At 43.9% G+C, this 21,948-nt stretch overlaps 1 protein-coding gene across 2 annotated transcripts in view; it reads left to right on the top strand.

The window, feature by feature from the left end:
- Positions 1-828: 828 nt before the first annotated feature.
- Positions 829-21,948, top strand: part of LOC143933701 (basal cell adhesion molecule-like) — a 97,100-nt gene continuing 75,980 nt past the window's right edge. For both annotated transcript variants that reach the window (XM_077456690.1, XM_077456689.1), the window contains exons 1-2: positions 829-994; positions 17,413-17,537. In XM_077456690.1, coding sequence (XP_077312816.1) covers positions 934-994; positions 17,413-17,537 — 186 coding nt within the window. In that variant the 5' untranslated portion in view covers positions 829-933. The remainder of the gene's footprint in view (positions 995-17,412; positions 17,538-21,948) is intronic.

Here is a 21,948-nt window from a genome sequence, read left to right as displayed (position 1 = left end):
AGAGGCTCGGTCCTTAAAGAGGAAGTAAACCCTGATGGGTTTACTTCCTCTTTTTTTCCCTGCAAAGGTAAAGCATAATGGACTACTATGCATCGCATAGTAGCTCATTATGTGTCACTTACCTGACACAGGAGCCAGCGAAGTCGCCGCTGTTACCTGTAGTCCGCCGCATCCATCTTGGTTGTGGCGTCTCTCGCAGCTCCGACGAATGACAGCGGAGAAGCCGCGATGACGTCACTCCCGCGCATGCGCACGGGAGTCGCGTCTCGGAGCTCCGACGCTGCCATTCGCCGGAGCCGCGATGACGTCACTCCCGCGCATGCGCACGGGAGTAGACAAATTTGGCAAATCCATTCTTGGACTTGCCGCATTTAGTGCGCCTGCGCGCCGCTGTCTACGGCGCATGCGCCGTAGACAGCGGTGCCCATTTTCGGGCAAATATCTCCTAAACCATATAGGTTTAGGAGATATTACTTGGACCTACAGGTAAGCCTTAATCTAGGCTTACCTGTAGGTCAAAGTTGTTTGGAAGGGTTTACTTCCATTTTAAGTGGTTAACATTGGGGAGACCCCCTGACAGCTCAAAGAGCCGAGCCTGAAAGTATCGGTTTCAGGTATCGGTGCTTTTGCACGAGTACCGATACTTGTGCAAATACTCGGTATCAGCACCGATACTAGTATCGTTGCAACCCTAGTTTAGATACATTGTACGTTGTCTTGTAATGTCTGCCTAGCGACAAGTGATGCTGGGATTAGGCTGCCCCTCCCATTGGCCAGCAGTGCGACTGTATATATTCTGCTGCCCGGGGAGTGTGCTCAGCTGTGGTTACGCCTCCTCCTGCGGTGTCACATGTACTGATTGTGTTTGCCATCTCTTGTTCCAGGAAGCTGAAACTTATTACAAAACAAAGGAGCCCAACAAGCAGCAGCAAGATGAAGTATGTGGTGTGCTTCTCCCTGATCTCTGTGATCTGCGCCCTGGCTGGGAACGAAGGTGAGAACCCCCCCAATCTTCTAATTCAACTTTTTACAAACTTCTGGGTCTTAGTATAAAACTTTTTACAGGAACTTTTTCTTTTTTTTAACTTTGTTTAAAACTTCAGCGTTGTCTGAAGTCGTTGCAATCAATGTAAGCGGGAGGTCGCTCGCACGTAGCTTCCTTCGTACTTTTTGATCTAATCGTTTTGTTTTCCTGTTACTTGTTTTTGTTTTGATTACAGGAACTATTTTGTTTCCTTTATTTATAGAAAGAGGATCTGAAATAGATGTAAAGTCAAAATATTATTATTTGTATAGGGTAGAGCAGGGAACATTTCAAGGATCACGCATAGGGGTGCTTTTGGGGGCGTACAGCGCCGGCGCCCAGCATATTTTTTTGCGCCCGGTAGTCCTCAGATGTTGCATTCAGCTGTGATCAGCAGCCTGGACTACGATGAAGCTCCAAAAATGCAAAAATCTAATATTCTCTATGGAGTTGGTTCACATCTCCAACTACAAAGTCACCTGAAACCAAACGCCTGGAGCTCAAAGAAGTTCCGGAGCTTTAAATGTAGCTCCAACGGGCAGATTGGTGCGTTTTTGAAGCATTTTTTGTTCCATGGAAATGCTTGATTTGTGCATTTTTTAGTGTGTTGGCACATTTTGTAGCGCGCTTCTGTAAATGCAATAATAAAATACATCAATAATAACAATCATAAATACATAAATAAAATAACCCTCACCCTAATACTAACCCCTAACCCTAACATTAAACCCTTATCGTAACCCAAACCCTAATATTTACCCCTAATCCTAACCCTTAACCTGCCAAAACAAATAATAAGTAAATAAATTAACCCCTAACCAAATATTAACCCCTAACCTAACTTAATAAATAATAAGTAAAAGTAAATAATAAAAATAACCCTGATATTAAACACTTACTCTAACCCCAACCTAATAATAACCCCTGATCCTAACCCAAACCCCAATATTAACCCCCAATCCTAACCCTTACCCCTAACCTGACAAAATAAATAAGTAAATAAATTAACCCCTAACCATAACCTTTAACCCCTAACCCTAATAGTAACCCCTAACCTAACATAATAAGTAAAAGTAAATAATAAAATAACCCTAACCCTAATATTAAACCCTTATTCTAACCCCAACCTAATAGTAACCCCTAATCCTAACCCAAACCCCACAAGTAAATAAATTGACCCCGAACCATAACCTTTAAACCCTAATATTAACCCCTAACCTAACATAATAATAAGTAAAAGTAAATAATAAAATAACCCTAACCCTAATAATAAACCCTTATTCTAACCTCTAACCCAAACCCTAATCTTAACCCCTGATCCTAACCCTTACCCCTAACTTGACAAAATAAATAAATAATAAGTAAATAAATTAACTCCTAACCATAAACTTTAAACCCTAATATTAACCCCTAATCCTAACCTGACAAAATAAATAATAATAAGTAAATAAATTAACCCCTAACCATAATATTAGCCCCTAACCTAACATAATAAATAATAAGTAAAAGTAAATAATAAAATAACCCTGATATTAAACCCTTATTCTAACCCCAACCTAATAATAACCCCTGATCCTTACCCAAACCCCAATATTATCCCCCAATCCTAACCCTTACTCCTAACCTGACAAAATAAATAATAAGTAAATAAATTAACCCCTAACCTAAGATAATAAGTAATAATAAATAATAAAATAACCCTAACATTAAACCCTTATTCTAACCTCTAACCCAAACCTTATAATAACCCCTAATCCTAACCCAAACCCCAATATTAACCCCCAATCCTAACCCTTACCCCTAACCTGACAAAATAAATAAATAAGTAAATTAATTAACCCCTAACCCTAATAGTAACCCCTAACCTAACATAATAAGTAAAAGTAAATAATAAAATAACCCTAACTCTAATATTAAACCCTTATTCTAACCCTTAACCCAAACCTAATGATAACCACTAATCCTAACCCTTACCCCTAACCTGACCAAATAAATAATAAGTAAATAAATGAACCTTTAACCCCTAACCCTAATATTAACCCCTAACCTAAGAAAGTAAATAAAATTAAAGAATCCCTAACCAAAACCTTTAGCCCCAAACCCCAATAATAACTCCTAACCCCTAAGGTAACCCAACAAAGTAGATAATAATAAGTAAATTCAATACATAAATAAATGAACCCCTAACTATAACCTTTAATTCTAAACCCTAATATTAACTCCTAACCCCTAACCCAACAAAATAAATAATAAGTAAATAAAATAAATACATGAACCCCTAATCAAAACCTTTAACCCCAATATTAACCTCTAACCCCTAACCTAACAAAATAAATAAATAAATTAATCCCTAACATTAATATTAACCCATAATCTAAGAAATAAATACAAATAAATACATAAATAATAAGTAAATAAAATAAATTAACTCCTAACCAAAACCTTTAACCCCAAACCCTAATATTAACCCCTAACCTAAGAAAGTAAATAAAATTAAAGAATCCCTAACCAAAACCTTTAGCCCCAAACCCCAATAATAACTCCTAACCCCTAAGGTAACCCAACAAAGTAGATAATAATAAGTAAAGTCAATAAATAAATAAATGAACCCCTAACTATAACCTTTTATTCTAAACCCTAATATTAACTCCTAACCCCTAACCCAACAAGATAAATAATAAGTAAATAAAATAAATACATGAACCCCTAATCAAAGCCTTTAACCCCAAACTCTAATATTAACTCCTAAGCCAACAAAATAAATATAATAAGTACATTAACCGCTAACTGTAACCTTTAACCCCTTACCCTAATATTAACCCCTAACCCCAATATTAAGCTCTAACCCCTAACCTGACTAAATAGTAAGTAAATAAACAAAAATAAAATAAATAAATGAAACCCAAACCATATTCTTTAACCCCTTACTAAAAAAATAATAATTAATTAAAAGTGGATGAAAAAATGAAAAACATAGCAACAAATGATGAAATCGATATTTTTTTTTCTATTAGCCATTAAAAAAAAACAAAACGCCAAAGCTTAAAAACGTGCTAAAAACGCTTCAAAAATGCCCATACAAACTCCTGAATAAAGTCCCAAAAAATGTGGAAATGCCTCTGGCTCCCAGACCCAGAAAGAGATACTGGTGTTGTACGCCCAAATGCATTTCTGTGCGTGAAGAAAAATGCGGCACGCTTGCCGCTTTTTTTTTTGTTTTGTTTTTGTTTTTTTTTAGCCCTTGTTTACTGCTCCTTTAAAAAGCATTCTGCAGTGGGCTGCTTTTTAGAGGTGGTTAACAGCCAGTTTGTTGCCTCCCGACTTCCCGTTTTAACCATTAAAAGCCCACCATGCCACATTCATGGGGATTACACGTGGTCATGCCATAGTCCCTTTCCCTTGAATTGGGTTGGATCTTCCAAATGCAACATGTGCAGCAACCAGCACAACGTGTACTAACATGGCTCAGTGGTTGAGGGTGGTAAAAGTGCTGATCAACCACCTGTTTATACCGCCCCTTGATAAAATTTCAAAGGAAAAAAAAGGTAGCGCTCATTCATGTGACAGGGCATATAGAAACACCTGAAAAACCCACGCGTATCATTGTGCCCTTTTTACTGCACTGTGCGCCGAAGTGCTTTTTTAAAAAAAAATACTTTTTTACTGCATTTCTTTTTTTTTTTGTTTTCACCATTTCATCTTACCTTACTTCCAAATGAAAGCACATGGATTGTAATGTGCAAAAAATGCAGCCTATCTACATTTTTCCTTGTCTAGAGTTTTTGTCCCCTCCTCCACCCCCACAGATGCATACTTACCGTAATCCAGGGGTTCTGGTTTCGCTGTTTGTTTTCTGCCCTGGCCACTCATGCATATTACAGCCCCATAGACTTCTATAGGACAATCATTGATCAGGACTCAACCCTATAGATGTCCATGGGTAATTTATCCTTTAAAAGAGATGAAGCTTTTCACAAAGAGGAACAAAACTGTCACCATAATAAAACATCACGCCTCGCTTTCCAGAGAACACGGTTTAGGTAAACAGTAACCGGATCCCATGTGTCAGCTGGAGATGGAGGGAAAGTATATGTATGGGCTAAACTTTGTTCTTTACAGAGTAGGGAAAGATTCAAGCTCGCAGGTTTCTTCAATCTTCGCTATCATTCACCACTTCCTTGACCCTTACCTTTTATGTTCCTGCACCACTCCCTCCTTACCTTGACATTTCTGTAGTACTCCTTGACACTTAATTTTATATGCCTTTGCCACTCTCTTTACCCTTACCGTCACATTCCTGCGCCACTCTCTTCACCCTAACCTTCTCATTCCTGCGCCACTCCCCTCACCCATACTTTCACCACTCCCTTCTTTCTTACCTTCACATTTCTGCGCCACTTCCCTCACCCTTACCTTCACGTTCCTACGCCACTTCCCTCACCCTTACCTTCACGTTCCTGCGCCACTCCCCTCACCCTTACCTTCATGTTCCTGTGCCACTCCCTTTATCCTATTAACCTGCAACAATCCTTACCTGGACATTTCTGCAGTACTCCTTGACACTTTTTATATGCCTGTGCCACTTTCTTCACCCTCACCTTCATGTTTCTGTGCCACTAACGTCACCCTTACCTTCACTTTCCTGTGCCACTCCCTTCACCCTCACCTTCATGTTCCTGTGCCACTCCCTTCACCCTCACCTTCATGTTCCTGTGCCACTCCCTTCACCCCTCCCTTCATGTTGCTGTGCCACTAACCTCACCCTTACCTTCACTTTGCTATGCCATTCCCTTCACCCTCACCTTCATGTTCCTATGCCACTCCCCTCACCTTCACTTTCCTATGCCACTCCCTTCACCTTCATGTTCCTGTGCCACTCCCTTCACCCTCACCTTCATGTTCCTGTACCACTCCCTTCACCCTCACCTTCATGTTCCTGTGCCACTCTCTTCACCATCACCTTCATGTTCCTGTGCCACTCCCTTCACCATCACCTTCATGTTCCTGTGCCACTCCCTTCACCATCACCTTCATGTTCCTGTGCCACTCCCTTCACCTTCATGTTCCTGTGCCACTCCCTTCACCTTCATGTTCCTGTGCCACTCCCTTCACCCTCACCTTCATGTTCCTGTGCCACTCCCTTCACCCTCACCTTCATGTTCCTGTGCCATGCCCTTCACCCTCACCTTCATGTTCCTGTGCCACTCCCTTCACCCTCACCTTCATGTTCCTGTGCCACTCACTTCGCCCTTACCTTCATGTTCCTGTGCCACTCCCTTCACCTTCATGTTTCTGTGCCACTAACGTCACCCTTACCTTCACTTTCCTGTGCCACTCCCTTCACCCTCACCTTGATGTTCCTGTGCCACTCCCTTCACCCTCACCTTCATGTTCCTGTGCCACTCCCTTCACCCTCACCTTCATGTTCCTGTGCTACTCCCTTCACCCCTCCCTTCATGTTGCTGTGCCACTAACCTCACCCTTACCTTCACTATGCTATGCCATTCCCTTCACCCTCACCTTCATGTTCCTATGCCACTCCCCTCACCTTCACTTTCCTATGCCACTCCCTTCACCCTCACCTTCATGTTCCTGTACCACTCCCTTCACCCTCACCTTCATGTTCCTGTGCCACTCTCTTCACCATCACCTTCATGTTCCTGTGCCACTCTCTTCACCATCACCTTCATGTTCCTGTGCCACTCCCTTCACCATCACCTTCATGTTCCTGTGCCACTCCCTTCACCATCACCTTCATGTTCCTGTGCCACTCCCTTCACCTTCATGTTCCTGTGCCACTCCCTTCACCCTCACCTTCATGTTCCTGTGCCACTCCCTTCACCCTCACCTTCATGTTCCTGTGCCACGCCCTTCACCCTCACCTTCATGTTCCTGTGCCACTCCCTTCACCCTCACCTTCATGTTCCTGTGCCACTCACTTCGCCCTTACCTTCATGTTCCTGTGCCACTCCCTTCACCCTCACCTACATGTTCCTGTGCCACTCTCTTCACCATCACCTTCATGTTCCTGTGCCACTCCCTTCACCATCACCTTCATGTTCCTGTGCCACTCCCTTCACCATCACCTTCATGTTCCTGTGCCACTCCCTTCACCTTCATGTTCCTGTGCCACTCCCTTCACCCTCACCTTCATGTTCCTGTGCCACGCCCTTCACCCTCACCTTCATGTTCCTGTGCCACTCCCTTCACCCTCACCTTCATGTTCCTGTGCCACTCACTTCGCCCTTACCTTCATGTTCCTGTGCCACTCCCTTCCTTACCTTTTATATGCCTGTGCCACACCCTTCGGCTGTCAGAAATATCTCATGCTAATAGCAGAGGAATAAAGCAGGGGACGGAAATTACACTTAGCTCTCTGGATTGAAACAAGAGGGATATAGAGGGATTTGCTTTGTTCACATTTCATGTCTGAGGTTTACAACCACTTCAATGTTACTTTAAATCAGCTACCCTTTATTGTCCTTTAGTTGTCAAAAAATTACCTGTTGATCCTGCCAGTCTTCTTATTGTGGCCTCATTTTCTGTGCTGAGCTGACAACGCTATTGCTGAACTTGCAGCGTTGTCGGCCCTCAGATCGGTCCCTTCCCATTCACCTAAATACTGATGTCATCACGTCCATCACAATGCAGGTGTCATTGGCTGGGACTGCTCCTCCTTTGCTATCGGCTTAGAATGTAATTCAACATTAAAGTTGATATGGGAGCTTCCTTGAAGCCCAAGCAGGAGTTTGTAGGTCGGTCATGTGACCGAAAACAACGTTATTATAACGGTATTGCCAACCGATTGTTATGGTTGCTGATTGCTAATAGATCTCTGCTAATGACAAGGGAGTGTTTTAGATGTTGGAGACTTGCCTTATTCTTAATGACAATAGAATAAGAAAACGAGTCGCCTATAAGCAGAGCAGTGCAATGCCAGCCTCCTGACAATTGGACCATTGTTGTGCCGTTATAAAGGACAAGATCAGGTCTTTTGGATGTAACAAAACAAAGGCTTTCATTGTATTTGCGCATACTCTTTCAAAGCGGTGCATGGCTTCCACAGGAATTTGCAATTGTATGCAACTGAGACCCCTGCATTTATTGTGGCTTTAAAAGCCGGCTGGAATGTGAATTGTTAATCAACAAAGCGGAGTGCTGGGGAACTTGTTTGCTGCATGCAGCTATAATGAAGTGCCCCTCCCAAGTAAGACCTGTTACACCCAGACTTCAGCTTATATAAGAAGAAGTGTGAACAGCAAGCTTTTAGGTCCCGTTTACATATACTCTATTTGTAATTTTGGGCAAATCCACATGCGTTTGGGTGCCATGCATCTTGAATGGCAACCTAAATGCGCCACGATTTTGCCATGATTGTTGATCTTCAAAATGTGCGAGAATTGCAGCAAAACTGTGCAAATTGCTCCTCGCTCAGGGCTTGCTGTTGGGGGAGGGGGGTATTGAACCACATTTTTAGTGCCCTACAACTGCTCCCCTTAAACTGCAGAGGCAGCTGTGGGTTGGGGGGATATGCACATGACAAGAACGCAATGGTTTGGTTTCTCATGAAATCCCTGCTAAAATTTGTTCCTCAAAGGACAATGAAAGAATTCTTCTTACATTGGTGGTCAGGGCAAGGAATGTTCCTTACATGGGTGGTCAATGGGAAGAATCCTCCTTACATTGGTCAGGGGGAAGAATGTTTATTAGGCTAGAGGTCGGTGGAAAGAATGACTTTTACATTGCAGCTCAGTGGGAAGAATTTCCCTTACATTGCATGTTGATGGGAGGAATATCCCTTACATTGGGAGGTTGGTGGGAAGAATGTTCCTTATATTGGAGGTTGATGGGTAGAAAGTCCCTTCCATTGGAGGTCGGTGGGAAGAAAGTCCCTTACATTCGTGGATCAGTGGGAAGAAAATCCCTTACATTGGAGGCCAGTGGAAAGAAAGTTCCTTACTTTGAAGGTCGATGGGGAGAATTTCCCATGTAGGTTGGTGGGAAGAATGCCCCTTACATTGGAGGTCGTGGAAGAATGTCCCTTACATTGGAGGTTGGTGGAAGAATGTCCCTTACATTGGAGGTTGGTGGGAAAAATGTCCCTTACATTGGAGGTCTTTGGATGAATGTCCCTTAGCCCTTTTACACACTGTTGGACATTCCGACGGAAAATGTCCGATTGGACCTTGTTGTTGGATAATCCGACTGTGTGTGGGCCCCATCGGGCTGTTTCCGTCGGGCTGGGCTATAAAACTTTCCGACAACATGATCCGATCGGACTTTGTCCGATTGTGTGTAGAGAATTCCGATCGGACAAAGTGCCACGCATGCGCAGATCAAATTCCTAGACCAAAGCTATTGGCTACTAGCCTCAACGTAGTCCCGTCATAATGAAATAACGTCATTGCGTTACGTATGATGGGATTTTCTGACAACTTTGTCCGACCGTTGGTGGGAAGAATGTCCCTTACATTGGAGGTTGGTGGGAAGAATGTCCCTTTTTATTGAAGGTCGGTAGGAAGAATGTCCCTTAGATTGGAGGTTGGTGGGAAGAATATAGCTTACATTGGAGGTTGGTGGGAAGAATATCCCTTACAATGGAGATTGATGGGAAGAATGTCCCTTACATTGGAGGTTAGTGGGAAGAATATCCCTTACTTTGGAGGTTGGTGGGAAGAATGTCCTTTACATTGGAGGTTGGTGGGAAGAATGTCCCTTACATTGGAGGTTGGTGGGAAGAATGTCCCTTACATTGGAGGTTGGTGGGAAGAATGTCCCTTACATTGGAGGTTGGTGGGAAGAATGTCCCTTACATTGGAGGTTGGTGGGAAGAATGTCCCTTACATTGGAGGTTGGTGGGAAGAATGTCAATTACATTGGAGGTTGGTGGGAAGAATATCCCTTACATTGGAGGTTGGTGGGAAGAATGTCCATTACATTGGAGGTTGGTGGGAAGAATGTCCATTACATTGGAGGTTGGTGGGAAGAATGTCCCTTATATTGAAGGTTGGTGGGAAGAATGTCCATTACATTGGAGGTTGGTGGGAAGAATATCCCTTACTTTGGAGATTGGTGGGAAAAATGTCCCTTGAATTGAAGATCGGTAGAAAGATTGTCTCTTGCATTAGAGGTTGGTGGGAAGAATGCTCCTTACATTGGTGGCATCAAGTGAATTGGCCTGTCCTGCAACCATGTGCAGTGAAAGCAGTTGTGGTGCAGGCTTTTATGAGGTGAGGAGGAAACATATCACCTCCCCACCACCTGTCAAACACCCTCTGAAAAATGATCCACCGCTCTTAAAAGGGGCAAACGCAAGTGTAAGCAAGCCCAAACAGAGTGAAAAATGATGGCAGGGAGCATCCCAGACCTATAAGAATCCACGGGACAACACAGCCAACAAATTACACCTAAATGGAAAATGTCACTGTCAGATGGACTGACCCTTTAAAAGTAGAATTGGTTGAAAACACCGGCAGCTCCTTTTACAGTCGCTTTCATACCTAAGGCCCACAGAGTTCAAAATGAGTCAACTCGTAAAATGAAGCATGCCTTTCAGAGCATTCATGGACGTTTGAACAATATCTAGATATTTTTTTCTGAACGAGCTTTCTGCCCTTCAGTCGTACATTTCCTTTAAGACGGATGAGAGCTAATCCCATACAAAGCAAAGACAAGATTTGTTCTGTTCGGTTTTAATTTCATCTGTGAAGCCTTGTCACTTGATCTATAAAGGTGTCTAAGATCCTGCCGGGATTGGGGCCCCCCTCTGGGGACGCTACAATTATCAGGCGTGTAAGTCACGGTGAACATTACAGGATCACACTGTGAGCGATATTGTCTGGATCGGCTGCCTTGCGACGAGAGTCTCTGCCGCACCTTTCATGAGGACTGGGGGATATAAAAGACAGGTTTACTAGCTGGGAGTTATTAGTAAGAGGATAAAGGAGCTCCGAGTCCATCTCCTGCTACAGATCTATTGTAAATAAAAGGACATTCCTCCCGATTGATGTCACATCCCAGAATTATCTTGGCACACAATGATGACTTCTTAAAGGGGGCTTCCGTGTATTAGTAACTAGCGTAAAACTGCTTTTTTCGAGGGACTTTCTTTTGATGAAGGGGTTTCTTGACACAAAATGTGTGAAAGTATTCTGCGGACATCCTTGTACCTTATTGTAGCATTTCATGGGTATTGATTCACCGAGGTGTAGGGCTTCACGCACATGGCCATAATTCATTTACTGATATCTATGCGGGATGTTGCTGGCATCAAGATCTCACATAAAATGATGCAGCTAAAGGTCAGAAGGCCTCATGCACATGGATGCTTTTAAGACATCCAACATAAATTGTGAATATATTTCTGCTCCCGGGGGAGACAGTTACAGTTGGAAGAAGAACAGTGTAAAAAACGTCTCCTACATTGGTGGGCAATGGGAAGAATGCCCCTTATGTTGGTGGTCTATGGGAAGAATGCCCCTTATGTTGGTGGTCTATGGGAAGAATGCCCCTTATGTTGGTGGTCTATGGGAAGAATGTCCCTTATGTTGGTCACCAACGTAAGGGACATTCTTCCCATTGACCACCAAAGGTTGATGGTCAATGGGGAAAAATGCCCCTTACGTTGGTGGTCCAGGGGGAAGAATACGTTTTACATTGATGGACAGTAGGAGGAATGTTCCCCTCATTTAAGGTCATTGGGAAAAATACCCCTTACATTGGTGGTCAGCGTGAAGAATTTCCCTTACATTACTCGCAATGTACCTTATATACCCCCCACCAACGCACACTTACACTAAAAAAGATCATCATTGTCATGCCACTGGCTCTGCTAAGTGACATTGGCTTTGTAACGATGTAGGCACCATCAGATGGGATATCAATCAGCCTTAGCTCAAAGAACCCCCAAGAAACTCTGGAGAAACTCCAGAGTTCATTGGAACCCTGGTGTTATATTGCTTGGAGATAATGTCTTTTTCTCACAGCTGTTCTTCTGCATTCAATAAGTATCTTCTTACATAGGCAACACGGGTCAGTTTTGAGGGGATTTTGGTGGTTTCAAGAGACTTTCTTTTGAAATTGTAGTTTATTTATAACAAGCCTAATAGCCAGGGTGCACCGTTTTGAGGTTTTCTTTTCCCTGATGTACCGTATATTCCTGCTGGCTAACGGGCACAGTTTTACTGCTGGCTAGAAGGCACAGCCCAGCTGCAAATTAAAATATATCTAAACCCAAGCCATAGTTTTTTTTTTTTTGTTTTTTTTGGATAGAGTTGAGGATGGACAAGGGGGCACTCTTTACGCCTAGAGGAAAAGAGATTTCATCTCCAAATACGGAAAGATTTCTTCACAGTAAGAGCTGTGAAAATTTGGAATAGACTCCCTCCAGAGGTGGTTCTGGCCAGCTCAGTAGACTTACGGCAACTAAATGGACCTGTGTACAGGGGGCCTTAGACCAGTCATTCTCAACCAGGCTTCTGTTTAGAGGTAGCTAGAGGTTCCTTGAGCTGTGGGTAGTTGACCCCAATCTGATGATGACTTCATCATTCCAGGGACAACACCATTTGGTAGGGCCAGAGGCATGAACCCCATGATTTTTTTTTTTTATCTATTTGTAAGGGTGCATTCTATCCACTGGCCACCAATTAATTGTTTTTCCTCCAGAGGTTACTAGAGCTTCATTAAGCTGTGGATCATTGACCTCCCATCTGATGGTACCAGAAAATTCTGGCTCCAGTGCTACTTGCCTAGCCAGCGGCATGACACCAGTTATCTTTTTGGCTGTTTGTAAGGGGCATTATTTTCCATGGCCACCAAAGCAAGGGACATTCTCCCCCAATGACTTCCTTTGTAAGGGACATTCTATCCACTGGCCACCAATGAATTGTTTTTCTTCAAGAGGCGTTTCTTGAGATGTGGATCATTCACCTCCCATTATAATGCCTACATTGTTCCAGTGCCAACGCTGTTTGGTAGAGCCAGAGACATGGCACCAATGATCTATTTAGCTGTTAGTAAAGGTGACATTCTATCCACTGATCACCAATGATTTGTTTTTAACAAGGATTCTCCTAGACGTGAAAAATATTTCAGGGGTTCCTGTTGGGTAAAACGCTTGGTTCTAGGCCTCCATGCAAACTACTGTACAGATAGGCAAAACAGCCCTGTCTAGGGCCCACCTCAGAATGTAACCAAGCTCCAAAGGAATAGCAGCACACTTATGTGGTCATCCCTCTGCTCTTCAGTCTCCTATAGACATAGTAGTTCAAAACACTGCAGGAGGCAGGTATCCCTGCACAATCAGGTTCTTGTTCTTGTTCTAGGTTAAAACAAATGTAATGATTTATGTTATTTAATAAATAACTAGTGTATATTTCATTGTCATTATATCTGCATGGAGTTGAACGTTAACTGTCAGTCACTTTGGGTCAGTCTATTGGTAGACGTCATGTTATTTAGGGTGGAGTATAGAAGGGTTAGAATCCTTGTCTCTCTTATTACTAATATGTTCCCTCTTGAGGAGTAGGGTTGCCACCTTTTCTTCAAGTCAAACCCGAACAGTTTTGTGGCGCACAGAAATTTATTTTTTATAGTATAAGCTATACATATATTTTGCTACTAAATAACATTTCTAATCATATGTATATAAGTTAATAACAAAAGTCCTCTTTTACATCAGAGTCCACAGAGTTCCCCTTTTACCTCTGAACTCTGGGGACTCTGACATAAGGTAGGAAAAATGTAAACCGCGCTAGGAAAAATAGTGTAAAATTAACAAACTAACAAAATAGGCAGCAGCAATAAATGCGATATGGCATTCGACAGTAGTAGGTATATATAAAATATAGGTATATATATATAAATGACTAAAAGTAGGTATATATATAAATGACATAAGGGATGCTCTGTGAACCCTGATTTATGGGGGAACACTGAGTACTCTGATGTACAGAGAGGACTCTGCTGTAAGGGGAAACACTGGTGTAAACGGTAACTCTGATGTAAGGGGTCCTCTGAGAACCCTGATTTGACTTAGTGTACTCTCTCTGAGGAAGGAGAGGAAAGGGGGGAGACTTCATTCAGAGACAGGGATGGATGGTGAGCTCACTCACCCCTTGGCAGTCTGCACCTCTCATTCAGATGGATCTGAGGCTGCTGGACTTCAAATTTCCAGCCTCAACTTTCCTTTTCTGAGGCACAGCGCCGGGGATTGGAGTGTGGGCAGACACAGAGGGGTAGGGATTGGGGGGGGGGGGGGGGGGGGAAGAGGTGCAGCTCAAGCCCTCTCTCTTCTCCCGTCTGTATGTGTTGGTGGGGGGGTGGAGGGTATGGTTTGTTAGTGGTGGCTTTGGGCAGTGTGAAAGACAGTGTAACAGACACTCTCAGCAGTGAAAACTGCAGCCAGAAACCCTGCTGGGAAACCATTTTCCAGTCTAAATAATGTGTCCGGGTTTCAGGCAGTCTGAAACCTGGACGCATGATTCCAAACCCGAACTGTCCGGGTGAATCCTGGACAGGTGGCAACCCTATTGAGGAGATATCCTTTCCTTTCCTGTCCTATTGGCAAAAGACCCCCCCCCCACACCAAATAAAAAGCTTACCAGACCTTTGATGTGGTGGCTGCGTTATTTTTCTTTTTTCGGGCTTTATTCCATTTTATTTTCACCTTATGATCGCACCTTTAACACATGCCTAGGCCCATGGTGACTATGCTCACTCTCCTTACTGTATCAAAAAGTAGACAGGACTACTGAACCTTTCCCCATTTCTGCCCATAACATAAACAGGTGTTGTTCTGTAGTCCTCAGAGATAGCTGAAAACAATGTAATTGATAATGGTTAGCACAGGCAGAGAACGCGGAATGCTATCTGGCGGGATCAACATGTATTTTTTGAACATCTAAAACAAATGTAACAAAATGTTTTTTTAATGGTCTAGATAGAAAACTGAAGTATAATTTTTTTATAGTCCCAGTGATATCACCACTGGGCCTTCTTTGGGAAATGCATTACAGATCATTGCTGATAGGAGGGGCCGGCAGGGTGCTTTACATAGCTTCCTGAAAACAGCACAGGACCTTGCCTCCCTCCTCCTGATGCAAGCAGTGGGTTGGCTCTTGGGAGGACATATGCAAATTTCAAAATGAGCGGGAGTTCCTAGGCAGGCTGACTTTGCATGCAGACCACCCTAGGTAACTCCAACCTGAGCCTGCTGAGCCTCCGTGACTGAAAGAGCTGAAATCCAATGAATAAATGTGGTGGTGGGCCAGCAACAGTCAAGCTGGGGAGGACAGGCCTAGATAATGCCGTATGTCCTCCAGCCAGGCTCTGTCTGACTTGATGCAGCTTTTAATGTCCAGTACAGGAGAGGAGACTGTACAAAATTTGGGGAGGGCTAGAGTTCAGCTTTAACAGACCACATGGACCAAATAAGATAAGTTAATCGTCAGAGTGTACATACCCGTTAATTCGCTATATTGTAGAATAAAACTAGGGGACTTAATCTGCTCAGACTTTTCTACAAAATGTGACCTTATCCATTTTAGTAAGCTCCACTTTTTCATCTTAATGTACGCTGGAGGGGTTGGTGATGGAGTATGTAGGATGACATTGTAGACACTGGTGGGGGTTTATGATGGAGGATGTAGGATGATGTTGCAGACACTGATGGGGTTGGCGATGGAGGATGTAGGATGACTTTCAGACACTGGTGGGATTGGTGATGGAGGAACTTTGTAGGATGACATTGCAGACACTGGTGAGGTTTGGTGATGGAGGATGTAGGATGACACTGTAGACACTGGTGGGGGTTTGTGATGGAGGATGTAGGATGATGTTGCAGACACTGATAGGGTTGGTGATGGAGGATGTAGGATGACTTTCAGACACTGGTGGGATTGGTGATGGAGGAACTTTGTAGGATGACATTGCAGACACTGGTGAGGTTTGGTGATGGAGGATGTAGGATGACACTGTAGACACTGGTGGGGGTTTGTGATGGAGGATGTAGGATGATGTTGCAGACACTGATAGGGTTGGTGATGGAGGATGTAGGATGACTTTCAGACACTGGTGGGATTGGCGATGGAAAAGAAGTTTGTAGGATGACATTGCAGACACTGATGAGGTTTGGTGATGGAGGATGACATTGTAGACACTGGTGGGGTTGATGATGTAGGATGACATTTTAGACACTGGTGGGGTTGATGATGTAGGATGACATTTTAGACACTGGTGGGGTTGATGATGTAGGATGACATTTTAGACACTGGTGGGATTGATGATGTAGGATGACATTTTAGACACTGGTGGGGTTGATGATGTAGGATGACATTTTAGACACTGGTGGGGTTGATGATGTAGGATGTAGGATAATGATGTAGACACTGATGGGGTTGGTAATGGAGGATGTAGGATGATGTTGAGGACACTGGTGGGGTTGGTGATGGAGGATATAGAATAATGTTGCAGACACTGGTGGGGCTGGTGATGAAGGATGTAGGATAATGTTGTAGACACTGATGGGGTTGGTGATGGAGGATGTAGGATGATGTTGAGGACACTCGTGGGGTTGGTGATGGGGGAACTTTGTTGGATGACATTGCAGACACTGGTGAGGTTTGGTGATGGAGGATGTAGGATGACATTGTAGACACTGGTGGGGGTTTGTGATGGAGGATGTAGGATGATGTTGCAGACACTGATAGGGTTGGTGATGGAGGATGTAGGATGACTTTCAGACACTGGTGGGATTGGCGATGGAGGAAGTTTGTAGGATGACATTGCAGACACTGATGAGGTTTGGTGATGGAGGATGACATTGTAGACACTGGTGGGGTTGATGATGTAGGATGACATTGTAGACACTGGTGGGGTTGATGATGTAGGATGTCATTTTAGACACTGGTGGGGTTGATGATGTAGGATGACATTTTAGACACTGGTGGGGTTGATGATGTAGGATGACATTTTAGACACTGGTGGGATTGATGATGTAGGATGACATTTTAGACACTGGTGGGGTTGATGATGTAGGATGACATTTTAGACACTGGTGGGGTTGATGATGTAGGATGATGTTGAGGACACTGGTGGGGTTGGTGATGGAGGATGTAGGATGATGTTGAGGACACTGATGGGGTTGGTGATGGAGGATGTAGGATGATGTTGAGGACACTGGTGGGGTTGGTGATGGAGGATGTAGGATGATGTTGAGGACACTGGTGGGGTTGGTGATGGAGGATATAGAATGATGCTGCAGACACTTGTGGGATTAGTGATGGATGATGTAGGGTGACCTTGCAGACACTGGGGGGTTGGTGATGGAGGATGTTGTATGATGCTAATGAGTACGTAGAAGATGAACAATGTCTGTCTATCTCTTGCAGTTATTGCTGAATTGTATATCTCGGGACCCACGTCTGCAGTGCTGGAGGGGGATGCTGTGGCATTGGAATGTCTCTCAGACTCTCAATCGGATATGCAAAATTACACTTTCCAAAAATACAGCACAGTAAGTATGACTAATAGGTGCAGATGTTGTATTTCTTTGAATAGTTATGCTGCAAGCATCCTCAACTTGACACAACTCTGAAACTTAAAGGGAACCCAAAACACTCAACCAAACTTCCTCCTTTAAGAAAACCTGCCCCATTACCTTTTTGAAGAAGCTAGTTGGCTGCTTGTCAAGCCAAGTCTCCTGTTTTTAAATCTTAAGTCGCAAATACAGAATATATACAGATGAGAACTTTTCTGTGACCTTCCTGATCTGCAGCACCGAACAGGATCAACATGACAGCTGAGCTGTTAGCATTGTCAGAAGTAGAAGTAGATCAGTGATAGTAACATCATAGACTGAGGTGGACCCCAGCTCAGAAAGTAAAAAAAAAGGGGTATACTATAGGGAACATTTAGAAATGTTATGTACAGTATGTGAGTGGGTCTAAGCACTCAAGTACCTAGATCCTCATGGATTTATATCTGCAGTGTGAGAGCTAAGGCACTGCTGCCTCCGACTGCTTATCTTAGGAGTTATGGAGTAAAATTTGCTTATGTTTCTACATTGCTGCTCTAAGCAAAGCCCTACCTCTACCAAGATGGCCACCTACACATACCAGTCCTTAGATATGGCAGGGGGATTTGTTTTCTTTATTTCAGGCTAAGAATATTTTCAGCAAGTAGAGAAAATACTTTGCAGAATTCCAGAAGCCTTGTAACTTCCTATACACTAATATATCAAACACCAGACTTTCCAGCTACCGTATCTTGTGTGAACTGTACTGTAAAAGAATGCCTTCCTATGTAATGGAGTTGACAAGGGTCGGTGACAACCATGGCTTCCTCCATAGATAGTGTGGTGAGTTGGTGTGTTTTCACCCTAGGATGGGAGGTGTGTTACTGGCAGGATTACCAGGTGAAATAAAGGAAAGAAAAGAAAACTAATGCATCCACCACACAAGGACTGGCAAGTTTTGCTTATTCTAACGGAGACTGCAATGGTAAAGCTGGCCTTACCCAAAACGATCACCTTTATATTTACCCAAACCATGTAATGTAATAGCATACCATGCAATTTGTATCCAAGCAGGCAGGCTATTGCCCCAATCGTTATTTGTAGCTCTAAATGGAATTTTACATCCAGATTGCAATATGTATGACCACTCTTAGGGTATGGGTTGAAAGGCTTTGATCTTGTGTCAATGGTGTCAAAATGACATTGGTTTGAGATGCTTCTGAGATCCTTCACAATTCATCGACAGGTACACTTGATCTGCAGTTGACCTCCTGACCTGCATTTCACCTGTTTCAAGCAGGTTTTGCATTCCCATAGACTTGCACCAAAGCATGTCAATACTGGCCCTTAGGGTTCCTATGGTAGGGTTGCCACCTTTTGTTCAAGTCAAATCCGAACACTTTAGCGGAGCACACCAATTTTTTTTTTATAGTAAAAACTATACATATATTTTGCTATTAAATTCTAATCATATGAAGTTAATAACAAGAGTCCCCCTTTACATCAGAGCCCACAGAGTTCCCCTTTTAACATCTGAACTCGCTGAGTTCCCTTTCACTGTAAGGGGGGACTCTGCAGACTCTGATGTAAGGGAGAACTCTGGGGACTCTAACATAAGGGATGCTCTGGGAACCCCGATGTAAGGGGGAACACTGAGAACTCTGATGTACGGAGAGGGCTCTAATGTAAGGGGCAACACTGTGGCCTCTGGTTTAAAGGGGAAATCTGATGTAAGGGGGTGCTCTGAGAACCCTGATTTACCTTACTGTACTCACTCAGAGGCAGGAGAGAGAAGGGGGGAGACTTCAGTCACAGACAGGGATGGATGGTGAGCTCACTCACCCCTTGGCAGTCAGAATCTCTCATCCAGATGTATCTGAGGCTGCTGAATTCAAATTTTTCTGGCCCCAACTTTCCTTTTCTGAGGCACAGCTCTGGGGATTGGAGTGTGGGCAGACCCAGAGGGGTAGGGGTGGGGGGGAAGAGGTGCTGATCGAGCCCTCTCTCCTCTCCCGTCTGTGTGTGTTTCGGGGGGGGGGGGGGGGTTAGTGCTGTCTTTGAGAAGTGTGAAAGGGTGTAACAGACACTTTCAGCTTAGAGAACTGCAGCCAGCAACCCTGCTGGGAAGCCATAGTCCAGTCTAACTAATGTGTCCGGGTTTCAGGCAGTCTGAAACCCGGGCGCATGATTCCAAACCAGAACTGTCCGGGTGAATCCTGGACAGGGGGCAACCCTACCCAATGTTTGAAATTCGAGCAGTTGGTGGCGCTGAAAGCAGCACCTGGCTTGACAAAATTCAATTAAAAAATCGAATGAGTTAGGCAGAAAATGAGTGGTTCAGCAGTGTCTGCATCCTATCAGAAGCACTGTTCAGGTATTCAGGTAGCAGAGGATGCGGTAGCTGTTGACTACAATAGCTTGCAGTGAAGATGCAATTCTCCCCGCTGTTAGCAGTGGATGGCCCAATTTATTGAAGTTCTCTTGCAGGCCGAATGAGAAAAAAACCGAGCCATGTAAGGTGGCCTTTAGGAACACTAACAGCAGCTTCCTCCTCGGTTGCTCTCCTAAGCAACCAACTGGGCAAGTTTATTTTTTCCAAGCTACATAGGCAAAAAAACAACCTGAACTTGGCTGCTATGGGCAGTACATAGACCTGGCTTCGGTCTCTATTAATAGGTTTTGCGAGGAGTCTGCTGCGTACACATACCGGGAGACTGTGTTGTTCATTCAGTCAGTCATTATGCCGCCGTTATTAAGCCGCATTGTCAGATGTCGTATAATGGCCGCGTCAGGTGTGTCAGCAGGCTGCCGATAAGTGTTACGCTTCGCTTGTCTCGCGTTAGGATTTGGGCTTCTCAGCCAAAGATTTAGAGCTGCAGGACGGTAACTGAGTGAAGCATTAACCTGTTTCTGTGCCAGGATGTAACAGACCCGCTTATAAACGAAGTCAGCGTGGAGCTGCTTGTTATGCAGCTTGTTTTGTTGTATGTACTCAAGATCAGATAACTCGTGATATGCAGCTGACACAAAACTGACAGAACCTCGCTTGGTGTCACATGACATCGCCACTACAATAGATCTACACCCCAACTAGATAACATTTCGTTTAGTTTTTCACCATTTCAATACTGGTTGCATCTAGGTGCATACAGTACATGCCAACTCTCCCAGATTTGCCAGCAAGGTTCCCCATCTTGGTCCCTCTGGCCTGCCTATGCTTTGCCCTGGGCTGTGTTCCGAGATAACATCAACCTTATTTGAGTAAATGCACATGCACAGTAATGCAAAAGGGGATTCATTGTGGGGATTGAGGGTGCAAGTGGGTGGTCCTTGCATATTTAGAGATGGGGTCTGGGAGGGACCAACCCATCAAATAGGGTTGGACAAATCACCAGCACCAGATGGCTTACACACAAGAGTTCTCAAGGAGCTTAGCCATGTTAAATGAATATGGAATGCAGAAGCCAATCGGTCCAATCCAGGTCCCTGCGGGACTCTTTTGGAGCCAGCGTTACAATGTGACAACAACTTCAGAAAACCTCGAAAGTTAGGCACCAGCTGTAATATTACAGCTACCCGGCTCCTAGGATTTCTCCAGCCTTACTGTAAAAAAAAACAACTTGGGGAAGGCCTCGTATCTGGATGCTTCTGTCCTGCCTATGATGTGTCCTGGGCCGTATCCCAGGATCACAGGATCAACCTTATTTGAGTTACTGCACATGCACAGTAACTCAAAAGGGGATTCAATGCAGGGAGTGAGAGTGCAAATGGGTAGTCCCTGAATATTTAGAGGTGAGGTCTGGTTGGGACTAACCCTTAAAGTAGTGGTGATGGGCAGTCCCCGCATATTTATAGGTGGTACAGGGGCCAACTAATGAAGTGGGCTTGATGGGTGGTTTCTTACATATTTTGGGGAAACATCAAGGTGGGAAGAAGCAGTAAAGTAGGTATGATGAGCAATCCTCACATATTTACGGGTGGTGCTTGTGCAGGGGCCAACCCATATAGTGGGCATGATGGGTGGTCCCTTCATATTTAGAGGCAACCCATAAAGTTGGCATGCTGGGCAGTCCTTGTACATTTAAAGGCAGGGTCTGGGTGGGACCAACCTATAAAGTTTTTCTGATGGATGGTCCCCAGATATTTAGAGGTGGTGTCTGTGTAGGGATCAACTCATAAAAATGGGCAAGAAGGATGGTTTTCTACATATATCAAGGCAAAGTCTTGGTGGGAAGAAGCCATTAAGTTTGCATCAGGGGCAATCCCCACATATTTAGAGGTGATGTCTGTGCATGGGCCATTCCACGTAGTGGGTGTGATGGGTGGTCCCTACATATTTAAAGGCAATTCATAAAGTCGGCATTATGGACAATTCCCACACATTTAAAGGCAGGGTCTGAGTGGGACCAAC

Source organism: Lithobates pipiens, unplaced genomic scaffold (assembly GCF_037356315.1).
Source record: "Lithobates pipiens isolate NorthernLeopardFrog02 unplaced genomic scaffold, aLitPip1_a1.2 Scaffold_27, whole genome shotgun sequence".
NCBI classification, from domain to species: Eukaryota; Metazoa; Chordata; class Amphibia; order Anura; family Ranidae; genus Lithobates; species Lithobates pipiens.
This window is presented reverse-complemented; position numbering and strand designations above follow the sequence as displayed.